Genomic DNA, 25,740 nt, shown 5'->3' with positions numbered 1-25,740 from the left:
ATATTATCTCTCGGCCTTGTCCTGCATCTGTCCTCTAGTTCTTTGCAAGGAGATGGGGGGGATCAAGATGGATTTGGGATAAAATTAAAGTGACATCTGTATAAGCCAAACAAGTACAAAAAAAAAAAAAAAAAAAAAAGAGGCACACAGGTGAAAGATGGTGACGGTGGCTTCTTTGCTAAGTGGGTTAGAGAAGTGATCGTGCGAAGCAGGACTTGGATGACAGGAGTGACCTAGCGTTTGGTGACTGTCTTTTTGAAGAACTGTATGCTCCTGGGCGAAGAAGCAATGGTATTGCCACCCCAGCTCTTGGCGAATTAGCGGTCACCGCCCCCCAGACCACCAGGTGGCCTAGGGGCCTGCTTGCCATGAGATTGCTCCCACGGAACCTCCCCGGGCCCTTTTAACCTGTCCGTGTGTTTATTTCAGATGGAGCAGGAAATGACCCGGTTACATCGGAGAGTGTCAGAGGTGGAGGCTGTACTTAGTCAGAAGGAGGTGGAGCTGAAGGCCTCTGAAACTCAGAGATCTCTCCTGGAGCAGGACCTTGCCACCTACATCACAGAATGCAGTGTGAGCCTTCCCCGAAGCCCCCTTACCTTGGAGGCGACACTTCCTGTCGTGTGTGTCTCATCCTGTTTCATGACAGCTCCATGAGGCACATCACAGCCAATGGCAGAGAGTAGAGACAGACTGAGTCGCAAGGCAAGATCCGAAATGGGCAGAGTAGCATGAGCTAGGTGTGAGGTCCTCTAGGAGTCAGGCAGGAACTGGTTTTCAACAGAAAGCCCGTGTGGGCTGCTGAGCGTCACAGAGCGCGGAGATGGGAATCCAGTGTCCCGTCTGCAGAGGGTCCTGGCATCTGTCCCAGCTCTCTCTCTGGTCTGCCGGGTCTGACAGGATCAGCTTTGAGGACTGAACTCCCTAATTTGTACCAGAAAACATAATTCAAATCTATCTGAAATCAATATTTTTATACCCTTAGAAGCATCGTAGTGCCAAGGACATTCAGCCTTTGAGACCCAAACCCTCTGTCATTATTTCTCATACAACTCCATTTTTTTCCCTTTCCTTCACAAGAGTAGATCGTCTTATTCATTGTCTCGTGGAGTTTTTCATTCAGGTGTTTTTCTAATGTGCCCAATTAAACAGCCTTAAGAGGTTGAATCACACATTTATAAAGCTTTTCTTTTTTTTTTTTTTTTCTCACAAGGGAGAGGAGATCTATAGGGTGTGTGGCTGATTAAGAATAACTGCTGTGCTTGCGTCCCAGGCTTGGCTGCCTTTCAGTGGTGGGTGAAGTAATTGAGCCGTGTATTTCAGCTGTTTCTATGAGTGCCATTAAAGCACAAGGGAAACTGATGGATGATAGGTGTCCAGGACACTTGTCAGGAGGCCGTTACTCACCTGGACTCCGACAGCTGGGTGGGCGAAAAGCTGCTGCTTCCTGTTGCTTTTTTGAAACAGGCATATACACTTGAGAGTCCAGAAAGCTTTTCATAGGCTAGAGTGCACTAGACAGTCACGGAGGTCGTGCTTATAACAGACATGGGATCCTACTGGTTTTCAGCCCTGAACATACAAGTAAGTACCTGCCAGGCTAGGCAGCTGATACCAAGCGATTAGCTGGTAGGGTTTCAAGCTCGGCCCCAGTAAGGTTGCGAGCGTGCGATGATGTTTCTTCCGCCAAGGAGCTTTTACAGGGTGAAAATTGGAATCAGCAACCGCTGCGAGTTGTCAACTGTGGTCCGTCACCTGAAACCATCCTGGTGTCTGCGAAGCTCTCCTAACGAACCTTTTCAACCAGATCAGGATCCAAGAGCACCCCTATTAAAGTGTTTACTTTCCACAGAGCTTAAAGCGAAGTTTGGAGCAAGCGCGGATGGAGGTGTCCCAGGAGGATGACAAGGCGCTGCAGCTTCTCCACGACATCAGGGAGCAGAGCCGGAAGCTCCAGGAGATCAAGGAGCAGGTATGGCCGCTCCCTCAGAGCCAGGTGGCCCACAGCTGGCTCGAACCCCTGGCTTCAGGCATGCTGGAAAGGCAGAGGTTGCTGAAATCAAGGGTGGGGACGCAGAGGGCTGAGATGGGCAGGCAGGTCACATGGAGTCTCAGTCACACCAGCCTGCTTGCTCTACTCCTTTTGAAGGCTGCAACTCATCATGTCCGCTGATTTTAATAAAGAGCACACTGGGCAGACTTCAACCTCGGGCACAGATACGGCCTCCTCCCTGCTTTCAGTGGCTCTTAGACCAAGAGTGCCTTTTATATTCTTAAATGATCAGAGAGAAAAAATAATTTGTGACGTGACTTTTGTAAAGTTAAATTTCAGTTTGTATAAGGATTTATTGGGCACCACCACACTCATTGTCCCGACGGTGGCTTTTGTGCGTCAGAGGCAAAGGAGCGGTTTTCACAGGGTGTGTGGCTATAAAAACCGCCTACTCTGCCTTATAACCAAAAGTTTACCAAAGCCTGCTTTGGATAGTCTTAGAAGAATTCTGTATTTTAATAGCTTTTCAGATAACACTTTCAGTTTTCGAGAGCAACCAAGATCACTCATAGTTTCACTTATATATTAAAAAAAAAAAAAAAGAAAAAAAAAGAAAACCCTAGAAGAAAGTTTGGGCCACTGAGAGCAGCCAGAATGAACACAGTGAGTCTGAGCAGGCAAAGGCACCCTGCGCTCCCAGCAGAGAAGAGAGACCTTTAAACAGCCCACTCCTTCTCCCCACCCCCTTTCTAAAACGGTTTTCTCTCTAGAGGCTCATTTATATTGCCTCATTGTTTTCTTTTTAGCTTGGATTTTTTTTTCTGTCTTCTGAAGACTGTAAATAGAAACTTTAATGAAGAGATGGAAATGAGTAATTGGAGAGCTGAACTATCAGCTGCCAGGCAGCTCTCATTCACTTCAGGAACCTAACAGGAACAGTGATGGCGGGAGCGCCCTCACTCTGGGTGGCGCAGGCTGGGCCATCTGGGTGGCACAAGTGAATGAAATTTCTGTAGATGGCTGAACCTGTTAGCTGTGCTTTAAAGAAATGATTATGGGGGGCATTGGTATAGCTCTTCTTGTCACCTCAATATTTTAAAACTTTTTTTGGGGGGGGGGTGGGTGGGTTCGAGACAGGGTTTCTTTGTGTAGCCTTGGCTGTCTTGGACTGGCTTTGTAGACCAGGCTGGCCTTAAACACACATCTATCTGCCTGTCTGCCTCCCCGAGTGCTGGGGTTACAGGTGTGCACCACTGAGCCCAGCACCTCACTATTTTTTAAATGATGGGTTGACACCCTTCTGCTTGTAAGAACATTATAAATAAATGTGCACAGAGAATTTTGCAAGTGGGTCATCAGTACCTCCTTGGAGGCTTCGAAGGGTACACATGTGCCCCGCTAACAGGTGACTCAGACCCCTGTATCAACATAGTCTTTCTGTTTTCCATCCTGAAGGTTGCAAGAGGTAGGGTTCTTTATCTCTCATGAGTTCTTTGTGTTTAGAAATTAGTTTGGGGGCCATCCTGGGGAAATGAGAGCTGCCTTTGGCCAGCTCCAAAGAGGAAACGAATCAGGACATTTTGAAAAGCTCTTTGCTGGTGGTTGAGATCACAGCCTTTTTTTTTTTTTTTTTTTTTTTCCTTTTGTGATTCACACCTCAGCCAGCATGCATGTGGGGTTTCAGATTTAAGCACTACCAAAAGCTCCCATGGGGCCAGAGAAAACTTTCTGGTTCTGAATATTACTTTTGGTCAAAGAAGGATATGTTAAACATGGCCCCCTCTGTAGGCACAGGGTGTTTATAGACGAAGAGAGCGCTTTTAAGGCTTACAGCAAACACGTAGTATTTAGTTTTTGGCACACTGACTTCTCATGGATTTAGAATGAATCCTGGGATTTTCCTTTCAGAAGTCAGTTTTTGTTTTTGTTTTTTTTAGTACCTGCTCATTTTTGTTTTTAATTCTCTGGTTTTACGCAATTATTTCTTATAGAGCATGTCTAGCAGGCCCCTCTCATAGTTTGCCTCCAACACCACAAAACAGAGTGACAGTTCTTCTTGCAAGTCATTTGTGCCCCCAGGACATGCAGGGAATTGACCGTCTCCACAACGCCCTGGCTGCAGATGGACAGCCACTTGTCTCTTTCCCCCTTCTGACCGATCCCCGCAGAGCTACAGCGGTGTTCTCTGCTCCACTTGCAAACAGAGCTGGTGCCCTGCGCTCAGCTTCCTCCTGAAGCAGGCATTTGCTAAACTTCACTGGATTTCCTGGGTCTCCTTTGTAAGGGAAGACTGACAAGCGGCTCAGGAAATGGAGGCATGAGGGTGGGCACAGGGACCAGGTGCTTTTGCCCTTGCTCTGGAGAAAACACAAAAAGTCACACTTTCTCCATAAAATTAAGAAGGAGAAGGGAGCTTGAGGGCTGGTGAGAGGGCTCTGTGGATAAAGGAGCTTGCCTCCAAGGATGGTGCCCTGAGCTGGGCCCCCCACATGGTGCAGACAGGCAGGCAGACAGAGACACCCGAATGAATAAATGTACTTTTTTCCCAGGATGAGTTTGAGGACACAAGGTGCCAAGGCTTCTAGGTCTTTGCTATCTTCACAGCATGAAGGGTCATGTCTGCCGGCTGGCTTCTTTTTACATTTCAGCACAACAGGTCGGGGATAGGGACCCTGCACTTTTAGGATGGTGCAGTAATGACATGTTAGACATGGGACAATAATCTGGAGTAATAAATATCACACAATATTCACATATTTTAATCTTCTCTTGTAAGTAGCCGGAGTGGCCTTCAACTTGGGATCTTCCTGCCTCAGTCTCCCCAGTGCTCAGATTATAACAAAGTGCCATTACACCTGGCTCAATTTTTTTTTAATTTAAATTTTAAAAAGTGAGCTTTTTAGGGGCTGAGAGATGGCTCAGAGGTTAAGAGCACTGACTACTCTTCCGGAGGTCCTGAGTTCAATTCCCAGCAACCACATGGTGGCTCACAATCATCCATAATGTGATCTGATGCCCTCTTCTGGCCTTCAGGGGTACAAGCAGGCAGAGCATTATATACGTAATAAATAAATAAATAAATACTTTTAAAAAAATGAGCTTTTTAGGTCATAAATAATTGCTTTTGTAGATAGTATTTTAATACTTATTAAAATAGTCTTACATTATAATAGTGTAAAATATATGACTGTGAGTGTATAAATGTAATATATATTTATGTGTATGTGTATTTAGATATATGTGAATATATGTGTCTTTTTTGGTGTTTTTGAGACAGGGTCTCATATAGCCTGGGCTGGCCTCTAACTTGCTATGTATCTGAGGATGACCTTTGAACTCCTAATCCTCCACCTTCAGCTCCTAAGTGCTGGGATTACAGGCACATGTCCCTTCACTCATCCTCCTCTTCCTCTTCCTCCTCCTCTTCTTTCTCCTCCTCCTCTTTTTCTTTTTCTAATGGATGAAAGGATGAAAAGAAGGCCTCATGACAGTCATAAGGTACCTGGGATAAGGAGGGTCTCAAAAAGTGCCTCCACCTCCTGCCCCGGGAAGGCCATGCCCTCACTATGGCCTGTGTCCTGGCCTAGATGTCAGCAGTTCTGTCATTTGGCATCATCTGCTTTGTATACACTGTGAGGGACACCCATGTGCCCATGATCCCAAGGTTGGCCTTCAGTAATTGTGGGTGGGAGGGAGTGATTGGCTTCCGTGTTCTCTCTCTGGCTTGCACTGCCCATGCCGGCTGAGTGTTGCTACCTGAACCCTGTGCACATGGAATATCACCCCCCAGGGCCTGCTGGGTGAGATGAAACAGGTGCCTAGCACCCTGCTACTGCAGGAGGGGAAACTTTTGTACTGGCCAGAGGAGCCAGCAGGTAAAACTCACTTGTACACACAAGTACAACAGCCTTAGTGATCCTACCACCCGTGTGGTGGGAGAGAGAACTGACTAAAAATTGTTTTCTTTTTCTATTTTTCTTTTTTAAAATATTTATTTAGTGTTCTGCATGTACACCAGCATTCCAGAAGAGGGCACCAGATTACATTTTAGATGGTTGTGAGCCACCATGTGGGTGCTGGGAATTGAACTCAGGACCTTTGGAAGAGCAGTCAGTGCTCTTAACCTCTGAGCCATCTCTGCAGCCTGAACATTGTTTTCTGGCCTCCACATGCATGAATGTTGTGGAATATTTGTACCCAGAATTGTGCACATCACACACATACCACACCACACACACACACACACACATGCATGCACGCACACACCACACATACACAAACCACACACATACACAAAACACAAACAACATACATACACAGAGAGAGTCAGAGGGAGGCAGAAGGGGACGGGGAGAGAAAGAGTGCTGTGATGACCTGCTGGACTGTGTGCAGCTCATTGGCAGAGCACTAGCCCAGTGCATGCAAAGGCAGCATCCTATCTCCAGCAACAAAACACAATGAACAAAGTGTAAGTTGCAAAATACTGATTGAAAAAGCATCAGCCACTGTTTTGTCTCAGGTGATGCTTCACCATCAAGTCATCACTAGCTTATGAATCAAAGACAGCCTCGGCTGCTTCCCTGTCCTCCTCACGTTTGCCTGCGCCCTCCTGCCTTGGTCATGTCAGACAGGTGTCACAGCCTCCACACTCAGCCTGAGGAGTGTTTCTGTCCTTAGTTCCTAAGTTTTCAAGGCTGTTGCCCGTTTCTTCTGGTAAATCTCCCTGTGTGTGGGTGGGCAGGGGTGGGAAGCCTTGATTCAAATGTTCTGACTTGGTTTGAAGATTCATTTTGGAAAACATTGGACTGTTCGGATCATTTTAAGTCTTCTTGCTTCAGGGAACAAGATAATTTTTCTTGGGGAAAAAGGTGCCCCCCCCCTCCTTCTGCAAGTTATTCTGTTGTGGTCCAGCGTCTTGTGACTCTTCCAGATTTCAGGGTGACTTGCATTGCAGGAGCAACGCTAAGCTCAGCCTTCCATTTTGAGCCCTGAAAAATTAATGGTGAGAAACTGACAATGATGACTTTCACCTTCCCAGATGATTTCCTCCGAGGTTTCCAATTACCCCGGGTGCTATCTGAAAGGTTAATTTCAAAGCTAGGACCATATCTAATTGTGTTAGGACCACGTGGCATCCGAAGGACAAATCTATAGAAAGGAGAACCACACACACAGTTTATCTTCTTTGGAGAACAGCTCTCTCTGTGCGTCTGCTCATCCCTGGGGGTTTTGCGAATCTGTACGGCTGTTTGCTCAGCGTGTCTGATTGAGCACGTGTGTTCCTGGTGGGGTTACTCTAGACAAGTGTTCCGCATTAAAGCAACTTAATATTCTCTCCCCGTTCCCCGTCTCCCAACACCCCTCCGTTTGCCTCTCTCCAGATCGTTGCACTCACCTCTTTCTGTCTGTTCATCTGTCCTGTGACATGGTCCCTCCAATGTACATCTTTCTCCGTGGTTGATCTGCATCCATCCTCAGGCCACTTTTTGCTGTGGAGATCCAAAGTTCATCTTCCCTCCTCTGCCCGCTCTTCAGGAGTACCAGGCTCAGGTGGAGGAAATGAGGCTGATGATGAACCAGCTGGAGGAGGACCTCGTGTCAGCCCGAAGACGCAGCGACCTCTACGAATCGGAGCTCAGAGAGTCTCGGCTTGCGGCCGAGGAATTCAAGCGGAAGGCAACCGAATGTCAGCACAAACTGATGAAGGTAGTCAGCCACCCTCCAAGAGGGGACCTTGGGGGTGCGGCCCTAGATGATCTTCACCAGATGCAAGGCCATGCTGGCTTCGTGAGTGTAGGTTGGAGACAATGAGATTCTTTAGCAAACTCCCTCTCTTTACTTACAGATAACAACATTATTTGTGTTGTAATCCTGGTCACAGAGGCCAAGGAAGTACAACAGATAGCGATGGTGGGCTGAGGAGATTTCCCAGAATCTTGTATTTTTTTACTTACAGGCTAAGGATCAAGGGAAGCCGGAAGTGGGGGACTATTCCCAGCTGGAGAAGGTGTGTCTTCTGTGATGGAGTTTACTATTTGGAAATATTGCAAATCTTATCAGTGACTGCTTACCACATAAGAACACATTTGTAGTAACTTGGTACATTTATTATGTTTTATTTTATTGCTGAGGGGGAGTGAATGCAAGCGTGTCTGTTGTTGCTGAATTTACGCTTCATGCCCTGACATCTTAATGGCTTCTGGGTGGCCATGTCAACTTTTAGCTGTGGTTCTAAAAGAGATCAGACATACTTTATACTTTGTTGCTTTAAAAGAGAGTTTCATGAAGCCCAGGCTAGTCCCACGCTCACTGTATAGTGAGGATAACCTTTATTGCTCCTCTTGACTTCATCTCCCAAGGACTGGGATTTCAGGCATGTGCCCATTTTTAATTTTTAAAATTATCATCATCGTTGTTGTTGTTGTTGTCATATTTTCTCACAGTAATGCATAAACCCAGGCACTTGGTAAAATTTTATTGTGGTAAGGTAAGGCCACTCTCCCTTCCCATATGTTGACAGTCCTTACAGAAATAGTGCACAGCACAGTTTGCCTTAGGACATACCCACACTTCTCTGACCAATGTTATTTCTATGCTAGTAAGTTCTAGAAAACAAAGCCCAGATGCTCCACAGAAACCTGGAGGAAACAGGACCACGCTGCAGGGAGGGAGGGATGCAGGCACTGATGGCGTCCTTTTTCTCTCCTGGCTTTAATTATAGATAAACGCTGAACAGCAGATCAAGATCCAAGAGCTGCAGGAGAAGCTGGAAAAGGTAGGTGTGGGTGAGCGGGGCTTCCCCACTTGCATGTCTCTACTCCCCTCACCCTGGAGTAGTAAAGAGGAGAGAAGCCGGTCACTCACCGGCACCGGGGACGTGAAGGGTGCCTTGCTCAAAAATAGTAGGGTTCTGAATTTAAGTCTTCCTTTGGAGATGTGTCTGCAGTGTTCGTTTTTAAAAACTTTACTTGTGTGAGACCCTGGGACAGAAACCCAAAGGTGACGTCTAGTGCCTCGGGAGGCCAGGCTCCCTGCCATACACGTTTGTGGGGGAGCTCGGCTTGTTTTCTACACAGGCTGCGAAGGCTTCCTTCCCCAGGGACTGTCTGGTGGCTCCTCGGTGTCATGAGACTGTGTGTGCTGGGGAGAGGGAGGAGCTGGTGACATCTGTGCTAACGGCCCCGCTTCGGCTATACTGTTAAGACTTTGATGGCGCCTGCATTAGCCCCATCAAGGAATCATTGACAATAATAGAATATGTCTACAGTGTACAGAAGTACAAAACGGTGTTTGACACATGGATTCAGCTGTGATGCGATTGGCTAATTAGCATCGCATCACATCTTGCCCAGCTCGAGGGCAGAGAGAGGGATGGTGGTTGGGGATGTTGTTTCTACATCCGATCATCCGTACATGAGCTTTCTGGCTGCCTTCATAAGGGCAGTTTTGACTTCTTTTAAAAATGTTCTGTGATAACCTGAACAGTGACGGCGCATTTCCGCTTCAGCCCTTTCCAAGTCACCAAGCATATCCACATGCTTGGACGGCACATCTCTGGGAAGTTTTTACCAATTTATCAATGGAAAGTCCATACCTGCTGAAATAATTAGAATTAGCTTTAAAATTACAACAAGAGTATTCTGTCACATTTCAGGGTCCACCAACTCCCGTTTGGCACAGTGCAGGTCTTAGAATTAGTGTTTTATTGTAGTTTCCACTTACGTATTTTTGCCAGAGTCTTGCTATATAGCTCAGGCGGGCACCAAGCTCACTCACCGTCCTCCTAGATGTTGGCTTCACAGTCGTACCAGACAACTGGCTGCACGTGTTAGCATTTCAGTTCAAGCAATGCATATGAGTATGCTTTATATATAATTTATATGTACTATGTATATATATTTTTGTCTCCTAAATTCAGATGTCACCTACAATGCTGTAAATGCTATAGTGCAGGTTAGACCAAAATAAAAGTTGAATAAATGACAAAATTAAGAGGCTTCTCCCCCTCCCACCTCTCGTCGATTAGCTCAGGTGCCAGGGCTATTACAGTGTTTGAACGATCATAACTCGCCTGTCCCTCGTGTTCCTGTTGTAGCCGTGTACATACCCCGCAGGCCAGTCTTCAGAAGGGCTAGATTAATGCTGGCTAGGTCAGCTCCTTTTTTGTTTGGGTCTATGTGTTGCATTGTCAGTCACCCCAAGAAAGAGAAGTGTAGCATTTGTAATTGAGACTAGCTTAGTGATATTAAAAAGCAGTGTACCCATTATATACAAAATAAGCAATAAATGAGTGCTTAGTTTTAGAAAATGGACCTGATGTGATCAGTGTCTCCCACTTTTTCTGTTTGTTTTTCTCCCACATGAATACATCTAGACACTATATCCTGTCCCCCCTCTCTCCCACTAGGCTGTCAAAGCCAGCACAGAGGCCACGGAGCTCCTGCAGAATATCCGCCAGGCCAAGGAGCGAGCCGAGAGGGAGCTGGAGAAGCTGCACAATCGAGAAGATTCTTCTGAAGGCATCAAAAAGAAGCTGGTCGAAGCGGAGGTGAGCAGGCCTTTCCTCAGCCCGAGGTGGTCTGACACCACTGACCTCGTGTTTGAGGTCAAAGAAACTGTAAAGCTCCTGTTTCACGAAACTTTTTCCCTCTGAAGATCCCTTTGAAACGCAGCCTTGGAAATTTGTCTCCACAGTCCTGAGGCAAGCGATGTCTGGATGGGCTGTCCTGCCTGTTTGCCTCTGGCCTCTGTATGGAACTGATCTGGTGACTTTATATTTTCTCTAGGCTCAGTGGCTGCTACTGTTAAATTTTCTTTTTCTTCCCCGTGTTTTAGTGTTTCTAACACAATGCAGGTCTAACCCGCTGGTCTCCTCGGCTTCGCCCTTCACCTGAGTCAGTGGCTCTGGGCCTGCGCTCTGGGCCCTTTCCCATCAGGCTCTTTGTTGTTGTTGTTGTTGAAATCATTTATATAACTATACTGGAAACATGAGTGGCTTTTCACTGTCAAACAGTGCAGACAAATAGAGAGTACAAAGCAGTACTCTACCCGTCTCTGCCTCTCCGCTCCCCTCCCTAAGTGTTTGTCGTAGTGAGTAGATTGTAACATAGTCAGTTTCGCTGTCTTGTCTGTCTCTGGGTCTCCCCTTTCCCCCACCACAGTCTGTACATAACTCTGCCTGTGCTGCTGTCTGGGTTCTCTCCTCACCTGCATTCCCGCCTTTTTCCCACCATTGTTCTGAAATCCTGAGTATGTGTGTGAACAGTGCCTCAAGTTTAGAGTGACCCCAATACTGTCTACAGAAACTGCCTTTTTTATTTTCCTTATGCCATTTGGGGCCACCAGCATTCTCTTGGTTGCCCACCTCGTCCATGAGTGTTGCTGCTAATGACTATGAATTCAAACAAAATGGCTCTTCTCTTTGCCCTCTACTTCTGTAGCCTTCCTCACGGTGCGGACCCCTTTCCTTCTTAGATGAAGCAGTTTCTTGCTCTCCAGCTTTGGATCTTTCCTTCTCCCCACCTACCTCACTCAGTGTAAGACTCCTGGACCCTCAAGTACTCCTGCCTCGCCCCTTGTCTTTGAGGGTCTCTGTGTATCTTAGGTTCACCCTGAGCTCTATGGAGCAGCCAGTTGACCCACAAACGCTGACTCCCTTTCCCAGCCCACCCATGTGGCAGTCAGTCTGTGCTTCCTTGGAGCTGCAGTTGCCTTCTGACCATCTCTTTGTTCCCCCAGCTTCCTTTTGTACATAAGACTGTGTGTGTGAGAGTGGCCTCCTGCTGCCCATGACTGCCCTCCCCCGCTCTCCTCATTCCAAGCTCCCCTGCAGTGTCTCTCTCTGGAGCTCATGTCCCGTCACCCCACGCCTCACCTGCGCAGTTCATGTCCCCCTTCCTGCCCATCACTCCCCACAGCACTTTGTCTTGTGGTTCTCGCCATCCTTAACCTGTGTTGTGCGTACTGTTGTTTGTCTTACCTTTCCCAAGGGCAGCATGATGCTATCCTCTTCTGTGTTTCCCACGATGCCTAGTGTGGTACTTTGCAGATAGTAGGTGCTTGGTAAATATTTGAATGAATGAATGCACTCTTGTGATCCACACAGCTGAGCACCTGGACTCTAGAGTTGTCATCCTCGCCGTTGCTTCAGGTGTTCCAAGGTTGCTTTCTTCCCAGACTCGAGTGTCCACTTCTTGAGGGCTCTTTCCCTCAGTGCGGGTGGCACGCCCACAGCAGTTGCTCCATTAAAACTCTCTGATTGATTCACGACCTACAGGAACGCCGCCATTCTCTGGAGAACAAGGTAAAGAGGCTAGAGACCATGGAGCGTAGAGAAAACAGACTGAAGGATGACATCCAGACAAAGTCCCAGCAGATCCAGCAGATGGCTGATAAAATTCTGGTGAGCAGGAACGGCAGCTGCAAAGTTCAAAGATACGAGGTTAGAGGTCTCAAAGGGAAGGGGGCACGAAGCTGCAAACGCCATCCCATGGGAGGTATCACCGAGTAAGTGAACAGAAAGAGGTGGTTTCAGAGGGAGCCACGTGTAGAGTAGCAAGGATGAGGCCACACTGTGTGTAGAGCAGCAGGGATGAGGCCACACTGTGTGTAGAGCGGCAGGGATGAGGCCACACTGTGCACTTGAGCCCCAGCAGCAGAGCTACTTTTCTGTTTGCTCTCACCTGGCCTTTTTAAAAATGAAATCATGAGTTTGTCATTTTTTTTGATTCGTTCTTATACTCTCCTCTTTAGCAGAGTTTTGCTTGGTCGGTAGGTAGCTTGGCAAAACCAGTGCCCTGGGGTTTTAGATGTCTGTGGCCAAAGCCTCGATTCTTGCTTTCAGAAACGAAAGAAGTGAGTCACACGGCTTGTTTTCCTCAGCGTAGTGTCTGCCTCCGCTCGCTGGTCGCCCCTCACTTTCTCTGCTTCTGTTGGTTGGTATTTCTACTTTAACCCCGTTGCCTCAGCTGGAGCATCTTTTTTTAGGTTTGTCATCATTTGGATTCTGTCTTCAGCACTGATGACCAAATTAAACTAGGGAGTGTTGGCTCAGTAGGCTGACATTGCAGGCGTGTTGATGTACCTCCCTGGCCGAGGGCGAGGCTGAGGGCGAGGCCGAGGGCGAGGGCAGCACCTTTGAAGGGCTGCCTTTGCGTTTCATTCCCGACGGTGGAAGTTTGATGTCATGTTCAAGAAGCTCAGGGATGGCTTGGGATTCGTGCACAGTCCCCCTTTTGTCCCCTAGACAGAAGTGGGGTGTAAACAGGCCACTTTGTCTCCCCTGTCATTTCTGGGAAATGGGGTACCTGTAGGTGTATAAACCCCAGGATGGATGGCTTACAGGCTTGCACAGTTTTAGTACCAAACTCTTAAACACCTCATAGACTTCTCTATACTCTCATGTGTTCACAAATGTAAGGGTGTTTTGAACAAATGGATAAAAGAGGAATCAGTTAAATGGTTTTGCTTTGCCACCCAGTCTTTATATTTGTGTGTGTGTGTGTGTGTGTGTGTGTGTGTGTGTGTGTGTGTGTATGTGTGTGTGTCTGTGTCTGCACACAGAGACAAACGTGGTTGTTACTCTTTTCTGATCTCTTGTTCTGTTATCAGAATCTCTCTCGGCTGTTGTCAAGTGTGTGACATTTACTGTGAGTAAGGATAGATCTCGCCACTGTTAGCCCTTACCTTGTTAATGAACAGTTAATGAAAGACTTGACTCTTTTGTGGTTCCAAAGCATTTCTCTATTTAATGGTGATGTGTTCATTCATTCATTCAACAAATATTTAATGAGCTTCTACTATGTGCCAGGCACTGTTCCAGGAGCTGTAAATGTAGCAGTGAACACCAGTGGACACTGCATGACACAAGGAAGAGTTGCTCTAATGCATACAGTAAAAGATATGTTTCAAAAAATGACAACAACAACAAAAAATACAAAATTACCAAGTAGCGAGGTATAGGTGGTCAGATTCTGGATTACCATTCCTATAGGTTTCAGTCTCAGTGGTTTGAGTGGTAGGTTTTAATTTTAACCAATTTTTAGATTTCTATTCCCATTTCTATGCCATCTTATGAGGACTGAACCCAAGTTAAGATGATTATGAAGTGATATGTAACCACACAGAAAAGTAAAGCTTCTTTATCCCACTGTACCTCGTCACCTGCCCCAGTGCCTTTGTGCCTTTGTGCCTTTGTCTGTGCCTTGGTTTTGACAGAGTGTGCCTCTTGCTCAAGAACCTTGTGCTCAGGCTGCGGAGTGTAGGGGGCGTGGGCCAAGAGCGGTCCTTCGTATGTCATACAGCGATGCTGCTGCCGAGCGGGCCCCAAGTGTCATTGCTCTGAAATGCTTGCTACTCTGATGAGAAGTTTCAGAACGGGTAACAGGGCCTTTATTATGTCACCATCTCTGCTTTAATCAAAGGAGTCTTTGCCCGGGGTCTTTTGGTGAACATGCACAAAGCCTATAAAATGTTTTTATTAATCAAACTGCTGTTTGTGTTCAGCCTCCTGAGAGCACATCTGGTAGATCGCGGCCGGCGGGTTTTGTGCACCTGGTCTTGAGACTGAACATCTTAATGGCCGCAAAGCAAAGCGTGTGTCTGCAGAGTTGCCAGTTTACAAAGCTTTTGTCTTTTCCTTTTTTTTTTTTTTTTGGTGCGTGCATGTGACTCTCAAAAACACTTCCCTGCCATCCGTTTTGTGGACAGATCCCATATAATTTCTTCATCCTTCCAAAGTCACCATCATTGCTTCCACTGCATAGAAACAACTCATGTAGAGCATGGAGAGAAGAGAGCTTGAGAGCAGTGACTTCTGATGTCAGGAATTGACTAATGGGCTGAGATTCCTGGGTTAGATGCAACTGTGTCTCTAGTGAGTCGGATGCCTCCTTCTATGAGAGGTTTGTTTATGATACACCGGCAAATGAGTTGGTGTAATTTTCAAATGAATCACAATTTTGTTTCAAGGCAGAAAAGGCAGTAAGAGAAGCAAGAGACCTTCATCCTGAGCTGTTGACACGACTCCAGCTCCTCTCCTCACCGCTCGTGTGTGTGTGTGCATGGGTGCGGGCCTTCCCGCCATCGCTGCCCATGTTCCCATTGCTGCTGCCTCACACAGCCTCACACCGCCTGCCAGTGCCCTATGCCAGCCGTTTACAGTGTCACTCAGAACGCCATTGTTTTTATACTTCCGCTAATCATAACATTAGCTTTCCTTTTTAGCAAGGGTTCTTGAGCAATGCTTTTATGAATGAGGAAAACTCAAAGTATTGTTTATCTCCGGTAATCAATTAAAGTCCCTTTTCTTATTTAAGGCTGATGAACTTTAGCAGTGTAAATAGCCCGAGGCTCACGACAGTGGTCAGGGTCTTTGTGCCATACTGACCTCTCGAATGCTGCTTTGTCACCTGTATTTCTCTGTGTGAAGTCAAGCCACTGCCTCTTGTCTGACCTGTCACACCAGCGTAAACCTGATCCCAGCCTCGCGCCCACCGCCTATGTGTATGTGTGTGTGCTTGGACTTGGGAGAGCCAGGGCCACGCGGCAGTACTGGTTTCCTTCCCAAGAGCCTGGGTCTAGTATTGCAGGAGCAGCGGCTGCCTGTCGCCTGTGGTGCCTGTGGCAGTCGTGTTTCCTGTGGGTGTCTCTTGTGCGTTGGCACCCTTCCCTGAGCACGCCTGACTGACTGTTCTTTTGTGTCCAGGAGCTGGAGGAGAAACATCGGGAGGCACAGGTCTCAGCTCAGCACCTAGAAGTGCACCTGAAGCAGAAGGAGCAGCACTACGAGGAGAAGATTAAAGTAAATGGGCCTTCCTTCCGTAGACAGCCCCGGGCGGCGTCCCCGCACTCCTGCGCACTTGGGCTCACTGCTTGCTGGGCCTTGCTGCCATAGATAGCCCCTGGCTGCGGCCCTGTGCTCGTGCAGCAAAGGGCGGGTTAGGGTAAACACTGCTCTTCTGCACAATGTGAGAATTTCAACTCTGGAGCTTAAAATAATCTTCAGTCTCCATTGTGACTCCATCTTTATTTATTCATTTTGAACCCACTGTAATTCAGAGCATGGTTATTTAGATTTGGCCATGCATCCATCACATTCTTTTAATTTTCTTTCTGCATCTCTGAATTGGTTAGGTACCTTTTGTTTAAAGTATGTCCACGGGAACTTAATTTTGTGAAGATCTGGTGTTGTTTTGAAAATATGTTTGTTTTATCCTCATTTTAATTTTAAAAATTTATTTTTATTTATATACATGTGAGTGTGTCTGAGTTTGGGTATGTGCATGTGAGTGCATTGCCCAAGGAGGCCAGAAGAGGGTGTTGAATCCCCTGCAGCTGGAGTTACAGATGGTTGTGAGTCCCCAATGTGGTTGTTGGGAATTGAACTCGGGTCCTCCATAAGAGCATCCTACATTCTTAGCTGCTCGGCCGTCCGTCCAGGCACTTAGGCTCGTGTTTTAGAAAGGGCATTTGTGCGTGCTACAGAAAATGCCCTTCCTCTGACATTGCTTTACAAGTCTATCATTTACATGGCTCACGTCTCCGGGATCACCCTCGCCCGTGTCTTCCCCACCCTTGATGGTTTCCTTCCCTCTCTCAAACAGTCTTCCTTCCACTTTTGTGTTAGATATTTTTTGAATGTACATTTTAAATTAGTGTATTTATTGTATATAATAATGTCCACCCCCATTTTTTAAACATTATTATCTGAGAACTGATACCTACATATAATCATGCAATGCATTTTGATGATCTTCACCCCCAGTCTTCCCCCAGCTCCTTCTGTTCAGTCTGTACCCTCATCCAAGTTCAATTTGTGCTGCCCATGAACACATGCCAGCCTCATCCTTAGGGTACCACATTCTCCGCTGGCCACTACAGTGCTCTGTGGTTGCCCACCCCACTGCCCGTTGACTTTTATTTTGAAGTCATATTAAGTCTTGCTGTTACCTTCTTGAGAATGAATTTAAGCTTTTTTTTTCCTTTGTGTTTTCCTCTGTCTTTAATTCTTCTAAGTCTTGTTGTGATTTATTGGGATATCTATTTATTTTCATTTATCTCGCTTGAAATTTATGAAATTTTGAATAAATTGGCATACTTTTACTCAATACCTAAGAAATTAGTGTTCAGTATATTTTAAATATTATTTCTCCATCTTCTGTCTTTGCCACCATTTTGAGGACTTAAATAGACACGTGCTAGATCTCCTGGAATCGTGGTCTTCATGGTTTTGCGTTCTTTGTCTCTCTGTGCTATGTTCTAGTTAATTCTACTGCCTGGCTTTCCACTCTGCTAACTCTTCTCTTAACTCTGTCTAAACTGCTGACAAACCAATCCATTGAGGTTTTATTTCTAGGCAGCTACTCTATTTGCTTCATTCCCAAGTTTACTAGATTATGAAAGATAATTTCCAATTCTCTGTATTTGTTTTCACGGTTGTCTTTCATTCTTGAGTTGCAGTAGGCATAGCTGTCTGATAACAGCTGTTTTGAAGATTGGATTTTTGACCCTCTTTTCCTCTCTCATGGTATCTGTTCCTGTCTGTGTATCTGTGAGGAGGTCATGGGAACATTGACTTCTGTCTTCTCTCCATGCATAAGGCTGTTGAGACCAAAGCTTAAGTTCATTTGGTTCAGCAACAGTCTCCACTTAGAAACAGCTTTGTGTCTTTCTTAGTCTGCTTCTGCTTAGTTTTTGGTCTGAAATATTTTAATTCTGTTGTCAACCCTCCCACCCCACCACCTGAGAACTGAGCCAAGGTCTTTTTACATGGCTTTGGTCATTATATCATATGTGATTTCTCTTGTGTCCAGACATTTTAGTTTGGAATCTGTACTGGTTTCCAGATTTTAGTGTTGGAGTGAGACTGTGTTCGGCGGTCTCCCAGCACACCTGTGTGGTTACAGGGTCCCCTTTTGGAATTCTCTGTGAGGTCTGAATGGACATTGAAGCCTCTTCTTCCTTCTGCCTTCTCTACAGGGTCCACACACACAGTTGCTCGTTAACCTTTCTGTATTGTGTTGCTGGTGACAGCTTTTCTAAGGCTGTTGTGGTCATAGCTGTGATCGTACCCTGGAGCTACTGTGTCCTTGCTCATAATTTTAGAACTACCCTCAGACTTCAACAGAACGGTCACTGGATGGTCCCCTCGGCCCCTCCCCGCCCCCCGCCCCCCCTTGCTTGCCCATGACCCTGTTCTCTACCATCTGCTCTTCTCCAACAACTTTCATTCTACTTTCTTTTTCAGTAGTCAATTCTAGTTAAAAGCCCGCTTTGAAATTGTTCTTTGCTTTATCATGTGGACCCCTTCTGTGCTGACTGGCTCTTTTTATAGGGACGATGTCCCCAGAAACTGTAAGGGCCCTCACAGTAGACATTGTGGGAAAGGCATATTTCAGATCCCATCTGTGACCCCAACTCTGGCAGCTCTATTCCTAATCTCCTGCTGTTGCTCTGGATGGCAATGAGCATCGTTTGCAAAAGCACAAAGAAGTTCTTTCTGACAGGAGCATAGGGTCTTGCTTGGTCAAAGGCGCGTGGGAGTTCAATGTCTTCTTTCCTCTCTGTCCCTTGGGGATTTGGTGACTAGGGGAGCTGAGTGCCTCTCAGAACAGTAGATCACATTGGCGTGACACCATCACTGTTTTTATTTTTCCTCTTTGGGAATAGAAGGTGCTCACAGTAGCAGTGTGAGCCCTTGAGAACACAGGCTTTCTCTCTTCCTGGGAACAGTGTCTCTTTCCAGGGACTTTTAATCCTGGTAACATCAGAGGGGAAAAGCATCTTTCCTCTCTCTTTTATATTATCTGTCCCACCTACATACTGGTGGCAACACCCACTTGTCCCTGGCTGTGTCAGAACATCAGCCTCAGTTCAGACTTACCCTGGCCCTTTAGCTCCTCTTCTTCCGAGATGCATTGTTTGGGAGGATCCAGAATTCATTTTGTACACATCAGGAGCAAGGCATGTTCTGAAAACTACTGGTGTATTGGCTAAGAAAAACACCCCCAGGTAACGTAATGTTTTCCACTGCTGGGTGCTGCACTATCCAGGACTGGGTGCTGACTGCCCAGAGCGCACACATACACTCACACACTTACACACACGCGCACACACACACACACACACACACACACACACACACACACACACACTGGTTTGGGGAGCTGCTGACTTGTCCATCTGTTTTTTGGCACTTGGCAGCAATGCTATCACTTCTTCGTGCCATCTTGTCTCTTCACTCCCCCACCCCCCACCCCCCAACTTCCTGGGACACTCACATGTTATGTCTCTGCAGGTGCTGGACAATCAGATAAAGAAAGACCTGGCGGACAAGGAGAGCCTGGAGAGCATGATGCAGAGACACGAGGAGGAGGCCCACGAGAAGGGCAAGATCCTCAGCGAGCAGAAGGCGGTGGGTGCTCACCCCGGGCCAGCCCCGCCTCCAGGAGGGATCTTCTGGTGATGCCAGGCAGGGTTTATAGACACCAGGAAGCTTTCTCAGAAACAGCTCCCTGCCCCAAGAACAGCAGCGAGTTATGTTCTTCAGTAACTGACCTGCTGCTCTCTATAGAGAGTGGTTTGCTGGTTTCTCTCCTTTCTAACTCACACTTGCCCAGTGTGGGACTGGGTTGAATGTATTCCACCCCAGCATCCCCAAGGGAAAACCTGGGGACGTGTAGCTCAGTGCTCAAGCCCTTGCCTGGCATGCATAAGGACTCTGGGTTTGGTGCCCTTTTGGGCAGTCTTCCCCAGTCTCTAAAGGAGGGTCCTGCCCAAGTTATATTTTTAACCAGCACCTACCTCAGTTGTTAAAACTTAATCAGTTGGGGGGAATGATGATGTGGAGAAATATGTCATAACATTTATGTATTTGTATGTTCAAGTTAAAAGCCCCTGAAGGCCCAGGTTATATATAGATGACACTGGGATATAAAGAGGCCTGTCTCTGTAGAAGGGCGGCCTCCCAGGCAGACCCTATGGTGTGGTTTTGCTGCAGGCCACTTATTGAGAAGACGTTGGTCTCAGCTGAAAAAACAACTGAAACCATCCACCGAGCAGTGACACCTGTGACCTTCAGGGTACAGCCTAGTGGGGCCTCTCACTGCCTCTGGTCAACCTGTGGGCATTGCTGAGGAGACCCCTCAGCCCCACCTTAGCCTTCTCTGAAGCGACTGTTTATGAACGAGGTGCCTTCCCTGTTCCAGATGATCAATGCGATGGATTCCAAGATCAGATCCCTGGAGCAGAGGATTGTGGAGCTGTCCGAAGCCAACAAGCTTGCGGCAAACAGCAGTCTCTTCACCCAGAGAAACATGTAAGCATTTTTACTGCACTTCGGCCACCTCATCTCCCGGCATATAAAGCCTGTTCTTGTGTCCAGTGGAACTGCCACGGGCTGTCTGCTCAGCCTTCCTGTGCACCCTTGTGTGGTTTCGCTCTCCCTTGAATGGCCTCACGCTTTTGAGGTCTCCCTTTGGAGTCAGGTGTTCTTAAGCACCTCAGATTCCTACCAGAGCACAGAGTACTTGCCTGAGGCTAACGAGACCGGTTATGGCTGTCCCTGTTCCCCTTCCTGGCCTGCTGTTGATCAGCAGGAGGTGACCTCATATGCACCCACTTTAGCCATGCCTTCTGCTGTAGGGAGCTGGGCCTTCGGGGTCTGTAAGGATCTGCTGGGTTCATAAGTGCTCTAAGCATAGTCTTCCTGCCTCCAGTACGATCTCCAGTAATGTTTTCCCGTAGGGTTTACCCATTCCGAGGTCTTTGGAAACATTCCCATATAATTATAAACCAGCTGGGAAAGCTGAGCTTTGGCCTTGACACTTGTTGCAGTTGGTGAAATGTCGAGGCCCCCACAGAGTGCTAGAAGGAGCAAAAATATTTTTCTCGATTGCAAGGTTCTTTCATTGAACATGCATTATAAACTCTCAGGTGGGCTCCTCTGCTCAAGGGAGGCCACTCTCTTCTCGGTAGACAGGCTGTAAAAGAGCAAAAGGGAAAGGTCTACCAAAGGATCGACATGTTAGTATCTGCTGCTCGACCATACTTAATCTGGCAGGTGAGGAGGTCAGAGCAGTGGTGACTGAAAGGTCCCTGGTTCCTCATGCTGTGGCCATGCCTAAGAGCCTGGATCAGGAGTGAGGCTAAGCTTGGGATGCCTACAGTCCACTTCCTGAGCACGCACCTTCCCACTCCATTCCTACCTGTTGTCCCAAGGAGACAGTTTTACCTCTGAGAATTCTCTTTGGATACCCCCACCCCACCCCTACCAGGAAGGCCCAAGAAGAGATGATTTCAGAACTCAGGCAGCAGAAATTTTACCTGGAGACACAGGCCGGGAAACTGGAGGCTCAGAACCGAAAGCTGGAAGAGCAACTGGAGAAAATCAGCCACCAAGATCACAGCGACAAGAATCGGCTGCTGGAGCTGGAGACAAGGTTGAGGGAGGTGAGGACAAGGCATGGTCCCTGGAGAGGGCTTTCTGGGGGAATCCAGTCCCTGAGCCACCCAGCTCCCAAGCATAGTCGTACACACTGGGGGCCCTGCACACCGTGACTAAGAATGTAGAGTGGGCCATGTGGTTCTGGGTTTGAATCCACCTCTACCTATCTAGTTTAGGAAACAGTATTGTATCTGTGCATGCTAGTGGCAGGAGGTGGAGTTTGGTTTTCTCCTACCATGTCTGGAGATCAAACCCAGGTTGCTCAGGCTTGGCCGGAAGCACTTAAACCTGTTGCTCCCCCTCACCAGCCTCCTAGTTTTCTGTTCATGGCCAATATGTCTGTGCTCCAGGCTCCTCATCTGTAAAGTGCCAGTTAGCTGTGTGGCGGTTGTGTGGATGGATGCGTTTGTCCAACACTAGCTGAACAGTTTCCCCCTCAGCAGGATTTAACGAGTGCATGTCGGGGCTGCACTCTCCCAGTGCCGGAGAGGCAAACGGAGGGAAATTGGGCAGAAGCTTTTCAGAGGACAATACGCCAGTCTGCTTGGAGATACGAGTTTCACTGAAGCCAGGAAGTTGGGTGCAGGTATCCATTGCATGGTTAGGAAGCGCCACTGTGCGCCAGTTAGTGGCTGGGTATACAGCGGTGGTGTCAGATGAGTGTCCCTGACCCTGGGGGGCATCCGACAAGCTGGCCCCAAATAAACAAGACTGGGAAGCTGCTGGGCCAGGAGTGAGGATGGTCCAGGCACATAGTAGGTGTATGTGTTTATGCCCGGATTCCTCAGAGAGCAGATTATCCTTCTTAAGGAAAAGCCTGCCTAGCAATGGAGGACTAACTTATGGAGAAGGGGTGCGCACAAGCTCACTCGTGTCTGTCCTAGGGTTGTCAGGGTCTGGCTGCCTCCGTTAGCATTGTCCAGAGCATCGTCAAGTGCACTCCTTGGCATCGTGCTCAGCTTTTTATTGCAAGTTCTTTGAGACGGTGGACACCCTGTCTCAGCCCCCTAGGTGGTACCATAGGTGTGAGCTGCAGAGCATGGTTTATGGTTTTAAAAAATGGAATTGGAAGGGGAGTGAAGTTGGCAATTTTTTAAATTAGTTTTTTAACCAACTACCTTCCTTCCTTTTTTTTTCCCTTCCCCCTTCTCTCCTTCCTTCCTTCTCTATTTCCTCCCTTCCCCCCTCCCTCCCTGTCTCCCTTCTTCTTTTCCTCCCTCCCTCCCTCCCTCCCTCTCTCCCCCCTGCCTTCCTTTACATAAGCAGTCTGTGTGATTGAGCTCCTCCTTGGATTCTGGGAATCAGTCTCACTTGAATTATCCAGGCTATACTTTCATTCTTCCCTTCATTGTTCCCAGTAGAGTCAGCCTTCAGGGTGTCAGTGCAAATAACCCAGGCAGAGGCCTTCTGCTTGGGCACAGCAGCTGTCTCTTCTCATCGCGTCCGTCTGTCTTACTGAGCCTGTGCCTTGCAGTAGATCACCTGGGAATCCAGTGTCCTCTGGGGAGCTTGCTGATGGTGTTTCTTTCTTGAGTAGCTCACTGCTTCTCCCACCCCAAGAGTGGTAGGAGAAACTTGAAATGTTTCAGAAGAGGCTCAGAGCTCCCTATTCTCCCAAGGAGTTTTGGAGTTTAGCTCTAAATAGAACAAGGCCAGTCCATCTCTGGCAACATGCTGGAACTCAGGTTCAGGTTAGAGGCCTCAACCTCAAGTGCGATCCAGCTTAAAGGGCCTCAGCTTTCTCCTCAGCCTCCATTCAGTAGCTAAGGCAGCTCCTTCTCTGGCGCCCTTGAGGCTTCTGGGCTCTGCTTCCAATGCCCTGTACTCAGCTGCCCGATTTCTCCTTGACTCAATATCACCGGTGTCTCATGGTTTTGCCAAAGGACTTCTGGGGACTTTTCAGGCTCACTGGTAGAGTCCCAGCAGGCTCCGACAGCTGGCATTTTAATGAGACAAACAACAAGACGTCGTGTTTGCAAACATGAACTCCCACCATACTTCCTGGGTTCGAACGCCTGCCCTGCCATCTTTTTATTTTGTATATATTTTTTAAAGCTCTGTGACATTTGCATAATTGCCTGGTCTCTGTGTGCTGCAGTTGCTTCTCTGTAGAGTGGAGGTAACAGTAATACTTGCTGCATCAGGTTCGTGGGGAGCTGCTGTGAGCGACCCTACTGCCTGGTACTCATTAATACACTCTTCTGTGGTCACATCATCTTCATTATCGTCACTTGAAGATCTTGAACTCCTGGCTTCAGCTCTGACTAATGTGTTAGGGACTGCCAGATCTAGATTGACTTTCTGAGCCATTTAACAGAAGACTGTAGAACTCTGTGCTTGGGTGGGGAAGGCCAGCAGGTCAGCACAGTAGTACTGAGTCTCCTACTTTGCCTCACATACTGGCTCTTCTCTTCCTCCTCTGTGCTGGAGTCACACTAGTCCTGCTCTCTACGAGTGGCCCATTTGGAGACACTGCAGATACTTAACTCTCCCTTGTCTTTTTTCCTTGCCACATTCAAATCAGCCACAATATTGTTGGTTAAATCTTCTACAAGTCCTTCTACCTGGGACTTGGATGTCACCTTTTCTGGCGTTCCGTCTCAGCTGGATATGGCCACCATATCTTCTTTGTTGTCACTTCCCATAGATAGCCCGTGAGTACATCATATGTCTCTTACTCGTTTGGAACAGTCCTTGAATGGCTTCATCCAGGCTGGTTAGGTCAGCACAGCTGCTGTGGTCTTGTTTATTTCCATACCTCTTGGACGCCTCATTTTCCATGTTTGAAAAGCTCTCAATCGAACTTGGCTAGGGCCTTGTGCACGCTAGGCTCAAGGAAAGCCCTGCAGTTGAACTCCTGTTTTATGTTTATGTGTTTGTGTGAATGTGTATCATCCATTTGTAGTGCCTGCAGAGCCAGAAGAGGGCGTTAGATCTCCCGGGACTAACGTTTCTTGCTTTGCCTCTCCATGTAAGTCCATCTTACCGCGCTTGCCCTGCATGGGTAGCTCCCTGGGCAGTCAGTGTCCCCAGGCAAGCCTGTTGCTCTTTGAGTCAGTCTGGGCCTCTGAGGCCAGTGGAGGACGTCCGCTGGAGCTGGAGTAACAGGCGCATGCAAACCGTCTGCTCTGGGTGCTGGGCACTGAGCTGGGGTCCTCTGCAAGAGCTGCAAGAGCTCTGAACTGCTGAGTTCAGCCCCCGTGCCGCTGCTGTTTTCACAACATCCTTGCATGTCCCAGCTATTACACTGACTACAGAATGAGGATGGCTGGCTTTCATCTCCCCCCTCAGCTTGAAGGAAGGGGCTGTCTCTCCTCTCCATATCCTTCTCTGCCCAGGAATAGCTCATTAAACTTTTCTTAAAAATGCATAAAACATTGAGTAGATAGATGGAGGAAAGAGTGCTTCCCTCAAAATACAACACTAATGCAGGGTATCTAGTGGGAATAAGTCAGCATGAGACTATTTAGAAGAAATAAGAACTAGCCCATTGTGGCATTTGTATCCTAACTCTAAAGGTGTCTTTGTTACCAATAGACGTTATTTCTGTCCATTTACTTTTAAATGTTTTTCTCATCTGGATGATCAGTGGAGTTTTCATGAGAGACCCCACCGCATCTTGTCTTGTCTTTAGAAGCCTTCCTAAGCACCTGCGTGTTTGTGAGTAAGGGTCGGTCAGCGGGGCACGGGCTCTAGGACTCCCCCAAGAGATACCCAAACCTGTGGCTGCTTAACTGGCTTTTGGAAGAGAGGGAAGAATTTGCATACAACATATGCATGTCTCGTGTGTGTCAGAGGTCACAAAGAATACCATTGCTATGTAGTTTTTCTCTAAGACACAACACTAGCTGCGTGGTGTGGTGCACGCCTTTAGCACTCGGGAGGCAGAGGTAGGCAGATCTCTGTGAGTTTGAGGCCAGCCTGGTCTACAAAGTGGGTTTCAGGACAGCCAGGGCTACACAGAGAAACCCTGTCTCAAAAAAATACTACTACTAAGAAGAAGAAGGTACACCGTCTTGTCTAGGGGAAAATGATAATTCTGTATGTTGAGGCATGTTCAATGCAGACACAGTCTCTCTCTGAGTATTTTCAGTCTGTGGTTGAGTGAATCCATGGAGGCAGAATGCATGGAGAGCTCACTGCGTATCCTGCTGTTGATTTCTGAGATGAGCGGCCCCCTCAGGCTTCGTGGTTGCAGGCTGTGTCTTCACAGCCCCCCTCTACAGTCCACTGAGCACTCACCTCCCCTTTAGGTCAGCCTGGAACATGAGGAGCAGAAGCTGGAGCTGAAGCGCCAGCTCAC

The 25,740-nt window shown here is 47.5% G+C and overlaps 1 protein-coding gene across 1 annotated transcript in view; it reads left to right on the top strand.

Moving 5' to 3' along the window:
- Nucleotides 1-25,740, top strand: part of Cit (citron rho-interacting serine/threonine kinase) — a 162,380-nt gene that overhangs the window by 81,974 nt on the left and 54,666 nt on the right. Inside the window, exons 11-22 of the mRNA XM_051161668.1 lie at nucleotides 430-573; nucleotides 1,853-1,972; nucleotides 7,529-7,699; nucleotides 7,950-8,000; nucleotides 8,715-8,768; nucleotides 10,401-10,541; nucleotides 12,270-12,395; nucleotides 15,699-15,794; nucleotides 19,290-19,406; nucleotides 20,200-20,309; nucleotides 21,268-21,442; nucleotides 25,691-25,740. The exon at nucleotides 25,691-25,740 is cut by the window's right edge and continues 148 nt beyond it. Of these exons, the coding sequence (XP_051017625.1) occupies nucleotides 430-573; nucleotides 1,853-1,972; nucleotides 7,529-7,699; nucleotides 7,950-8,000; nucleotides 8,715-8,768; nucleotides 10,401-10,541; nucleotides 12,270-12,395; nucleotides 15,699-15,794; nucleotides 19,290-19,406; nucleotides 20,200-20,309; nucleotides 21,268-21,442; nucleotides 25,691-25,740 (1,355 nt within the window). The remainder of the gene's footprint in view (nucleotides 1-429; nucleotides 574-1,852; nucleotides 1,973-7,528; nucleotides 7,700-7,949; nucleotides 8,001-8,714; nucleotides 8,769-10,400; nucleotides 10,542-12,269; nucleotides 12,396-15,698; nucleotides 15,795-19,289; nucleotides 19,407-20,199; nucleotides 20,310-21,267; nucleotides 21,443-25,690) is intronic.

This window comes from Acomys russatus, chromosome 19, assembly GCF_903995435.1.
Source record: "Acomys russatus chromosome 19, mAcoRus1.1, whole genome shotgun sequence".
NCBI classification, from domain to species: Eukaryota; Metazoa; Chordata; class Mammalia; order Rodentia; family Muridae; genus Acomys; species Acomys russatus.
Note: the sequence above shows the minus strand (reverse complement) of the source record. Positions and strands in the feature narration are given on the sequence as shown.